At 34.7% G+C, this 5,000-nt stretch overlaps 1 protein-coding gene across 2 annotated transcripts in view; it reads right to left on the bottom strand.

Moving 5' to 3' along the window:
- Positions 1-2,496: 2,496 nt before the first annotated feature.
- The window catches only part of LOC125046211 (arrestin homolog), a 63,289-nt gene continuing 60,785 nt past the window's right edge, over positions 2,497-5,000 (bottom strand). The window contains exon 10 of one of the 2 annotated variants that reach the window (XM_047643925.1): positions 2,497-4,160. In XM_047643925.1, the coding sequence (XP_047499881.1) occupies positions 3,921-4,160 (240 nt within the window). In that variant the 3' untranslated portion in view covers positions 2,497-3,920. Of the gene's footprint in view, positions 4,164-5,000 lie in introns of both variants that reach the window. The other variant, XM_047643924.1, reaches the window with a different exon arrangement.

Here is a 5,000-nt window from a genome sequence, read left to right as displayed (position 1 = left end):
TTTCTGTGCGATTGTCCGTGTGTGTGTGTGTGTTCACACCATCACAATTATTAATAGTATCCTTATTATTACTATATAAAATAAATATGATTAAGCTTGCGTTGATAAATGCTTATTTAGTACATATACCCCAGCTAGCTTGCAAATATTCATATATCCAAAAAATGTATATATGTACGTAATGCTTCCCTCTCTTCATTAAACAGCATAAGTTATGGATTCAAATATGACTCACAAGCAATTTTATGCACATTCACGCGCATATAAAATAGATCAAGCCTCAGGCTGCCACATCGATCATAATATAAATCACAGTCTAAAACGAGGAGTGTATCATACTAATGATCCTGAAGTGTAATATCTTACTGTTATAAGTCGTGTAAAAAGTATTTTTCTTCGCAGTTTTTCTCTAAGTCGCACTGAATCTACGTGAATTACGTTTTACTTCTCAGTTAAACTTGCAGTCCGCCATTACTTATAAGATCGAGGGGAAATATTGTCGTATTGATCACAGTGAAAATCAAAGGATATACGACGCCTACGTATTTAAGTAGACAGAAAATATTATTAATTAGACTTCGCTCTTGTCTACATTTTTTTTTTTTTCTGTAAGTCGTGTAGAATTCTTTTCTGTCCAGGGTTGAATGCTCTTTGATGATGATCGTTATTTTCTACTTATCTCTTTCAAGTATGATTATAATTATGATAATCAGGAAGGAAAAGCTCAATTATATAATTCCATATGCCATTAGGACAGTAAAATGATAGGTTTTTAAATAAGATGTATGAATTCATAGCCATGGCAGTAAGGGTGAAAATAATGTCGATCATCATAATGCTGATGATAATCATGATCATAATGAAGATGGTTACATAATGAAGATGGTGACATGATGATGATGGTGACATGATGAAGATGGTGACATGATGATGATGTTGATAACGAAGAAATGATACTAAGTATGATAATGAAGCCATTTGCAGCAGTAACAAATAAAATGAAAATAACGGAATCACAGTTGTAGTAAACAAAATAAAGACGTATAATAGGGAAAATTACAAAATTTCAAGAGCAAGAACATTGAGTAAAAAGTATTGATATTGCAGGTAGTTTTTGGAATATCATGGCGATAATTAGTATTCATTCAACATTCATTGCATCTTCCTAAACATATTTGATATTAATTTTATTTCTTCCAAATTTTTAACCCATTACTTGTGTATTCACGTTACACTGATAAAAAATGTGCTGTGAGATTATCATTATTGACGATTTGCGTGAAATGTTCAATTCCGAGGAAAAAGGTTAATATGTTTATTGTATCTGTCACTGTCGCTATCATTATCATTATTTCCATTTGTAGTAGTAATAGGAGTAGTAGGAGTAGGAGTAGTAGTAGTAGTAATAGCGGTAGTGATAGTAATAGTAGTAGTAGTTTCATTATCATTATTCTTGTTTTTACAATAATTACTATCATTACTATCTTTATTATTTTCATTAGCATATCCATTTTGGTATTATTATTATCATCATTAATATTATTTATATTATCATTATTATTATCATTATCATTATCATTATCATTATCATTATCATCATTATAATTATTGTTGTTGTTATTATTATTATTATTTATATCATTGTTATCATTACTATCATCCACGCACACACTTATATATAGACACATACATGCACACACACACACACACACACACACACACACACACACACACACATACATATATATATGTGTATATATATATATATATATATATATATGTATGTATGTATGTATATATATACACACACATATATATAAACACACACATATATATATATGTATATATATATATATGTATGTATATATATACACACACACATATATATATATATATATATATATATATATATATATATATATATATATATATATATACATACACACACACACACATATTTTTTTCTTTTCTTTCTTTCTTTCTTTTATTTTTTTGAACATACATTCATTCTACTGCAGGACATGGGCCCCTCTCAATTCTCTTTTGAAAAGTTATTTTGGTAGTGCAACCCTTGCCTGGTAGGATGCCTTTTCTAATCAACCGCGGTTCGGCGCTAACACCTGTTCCACGGCGGCGACTTCCCCTACGACACCTGCGTTTGAATTCTCAAGGCGACATGTCGTTTTCTCGCCGTGAGATCGGACTCAAGCCAGCAGTCGTAGCACATATCAATATATATATATATATATATATATATATATATATATATGCCGTGAGATCGGACTCAAGCCAGCAGTTGTAGCATATTTATTTATATATATATATTTATATATATAGATATATATGTTGTGTGTGTGTGTGTTTTTGAGAGAGGGGGGGGGGGGCTCAGTCACTCCCTTCAAGTACATATCATCCAAGGAAGCTTGATTTGCTAAAATTTATGCCGCAAAATTAAAGTATTCATGATGTTTATCACGATGGGATATTGACACAAGATTTATATTCATATATATATTTTTTAATATATAATTTACTTTGAAATGGTACAGTGTATGACAGTGTGACATTCTGTTCACATTCTCACCACTGACTGACATAACGCAGAAATATTTAAAGGAAATCCTCACAAATAATTTTGGGAATGATGACAGTATGTGGGCAGACAGAGCAATATGATTCATTGGATTGAAATCCCGGGTCTAAAATGAAAAACAAAATTGTCTTACAACAAATTATGACTTTATATTGAACATGATATTTTAAAAGTTAGAATTCCTTATTCTGGGTTAGGATTCAGGTTTTTCCTAATATGATTCGTTCTAATCATATTAAAAAAAATAAAGATGTAGGATTTTTAACAATAACTGATAATTGAAGTATCAGACGCTTTAAAACCATTAAAGGTAACGGATCCCATTTTGAGTATCCATCGTCCAACTTTATTCCGGAGAAAAGACGTGCTATTATATTCCTTTCTTTGCTTCCAGTATTGCTATGTCTACTACAATAAAGGTGAAAAGGGAAAAATAGGGGGATAAACAAAGAGCACAACAACAACAAAAATTCCACCGCAGATGAAATGTTTTGCAGGTACGTCCCTGAAGCAAAGTCCGCACTATACACGGGGTCCCTAAATGGAATGTTGACAGCCACTTGAACCAATGCTTGTTTCTTAGTAGCATATATTTGCTGTTATATGTGGAATTAAATCGCCATATAAAATTAATGGCGACAATTCTACAGCGCGGAGAGTAAGGCAAAACAAATGAATTAATAAATAAATGAATAAACAAAACACGTTTATTAGCGATTGATTCATCATAAGTTCATTATAAAGTGGTATTCAAACCTATAACAATGCCTTTCTACAAAATATGCTTTGACCTTATTGTTTCCTTCTGTCATATGATGAAAAAAAATCATAAGCACAAAAAATACATATAAACACCAAGGGAATATTCATGATCGCAAAAATATTGATCTTACAATTAATAAAAATAACGACATTAAAGAACATTTGCCATAAATTTAAGCTGTAAATCGAATGGTTATCAGGTGTTCACGGTGACTCGTCCTCAATCGGTACTGAGATTATTAGAACTTGGATTAACCGAATTTCCCTTAAATTAGACTGCATTAATTTTTCGCGCTCTAATCTTAGAACCGTCCCTTGTAGGAAGTTAAAAGTGATGATTAAGATTGACTTTTTCAATCGTTCTTATGTTTCGTTTTTTTTTTTTTTTTATCTACTATTATCATTGTAGACAAAAAAGTTCATTTTGATCGACGAATTGAAGTTATCAGCTTCAATTGTTTTTTTCTTGTGATTTTTTACTCGTTTGGTTTCATCTTCTACCTTTTGCTTTTCTTTCTTGTCTTCTCTCCTTCGTATCCTCTCTCTCCCTCCCTCACAATCTTCTTCACTCCTTTTTCTTCGCTTTCTCCTCCTTTCCAACAGCGCCGTTCGGTTTCGCTGTCGGTTCCGTCAGCGGCCCGAATACCGACCCGGGGCTGGCATCAAGCGAATCAACCGACTTCTGCGACTCGACCGACTTCTGGGTATCGAACTGATCCGACATCGACATCCTGCGACACTCCTCGATCACCAGGCGGGTCGACTCCTCCAGGTCTTGCTCGCGGTGAGCCACGCGCCCGCCAGCCTGCTAATGACGTCACGAGCATGTCAGAAACGTGTTTATTCATAATTGAGTTAGACATACGGAAGGGTCGAGGAGGGGGGCTGGGAATTAGTTAAACGTGGGAAGATGGTATTCTCTCTCTCTCTTTCTCTCTTTCTTTCTCTCTCTCTCTCTCTCTCTCTCTCTCTCTCTCTCTCTCTCTCTCTCTCTCTCTCTCTCTCTCTCTTTCTCTCTTTCTTTCTTTCTCTCTCTCTCTCTCTCTCTCTCTCTCTCTCTCTCTCTCTCTCTCTCTCTCTCTCTCTCTCTCTCTCTCTCTCTCTCTCTCTCTCTCTCTCTCTCTAATACCCACTCTACCTGAAAAAAATCATAAAGGAAAAAGTGAAGTTAAATACACAAATATCAATATTCTAACCAGGACTATGACTGTACAGTAGTCTTTCAAAAAGCAAAACATCGTAGTTAAGTCTAGCGTTAGAAACAAAAAAGAAACAATGGCCTAACGCAAGGGGAGAGAATAAAGGAGAAAAACAAATGCAGATCGCCGAAGCCCAAGCGCCCCCCATGTCCTCTCTACCCCTTCAACCATCCTCATTTTCCCCATCCCTCCTACTTAACTTACTCTACTTACCCAACTTCGTCCTCGGTTCTCTTTACCACTCGTCCCACCGATCTTTTTCATTGTTTCCGACCTTTAACCCAATGTCAGCGGGATTATTTACCGTCCCCTTTAGATTTTAGTGAGTTTCGTTACATACAGATGGCTCCACGTGTGCTCAGCAGCAAGGAGTCTATCAGTTGGCCCTAGTGACCGATCCTGATTTATCCATTCCTTGAATTGGCGGGAAAATGCGTTTTTCTTTC

The sequence above is a fragment of the Penaeus chinensis genome, chromosome 38, assembly GCF_019202785.1.
Source record: "Penaeus chinensis breed Huanghai No. 1 chromosome 38, ASM1920278v2, whole genome shotgun sequence".
Lineage (NCBI taxonomy): Eukaryota > Metazoa > Arthropoda > Malacostraca > Decapoda > Penaeidae > Penaeus > Penaeus chinensis.
This window is presented reverse-complemented; position numbering and strand designations above follow the sequence as displayed.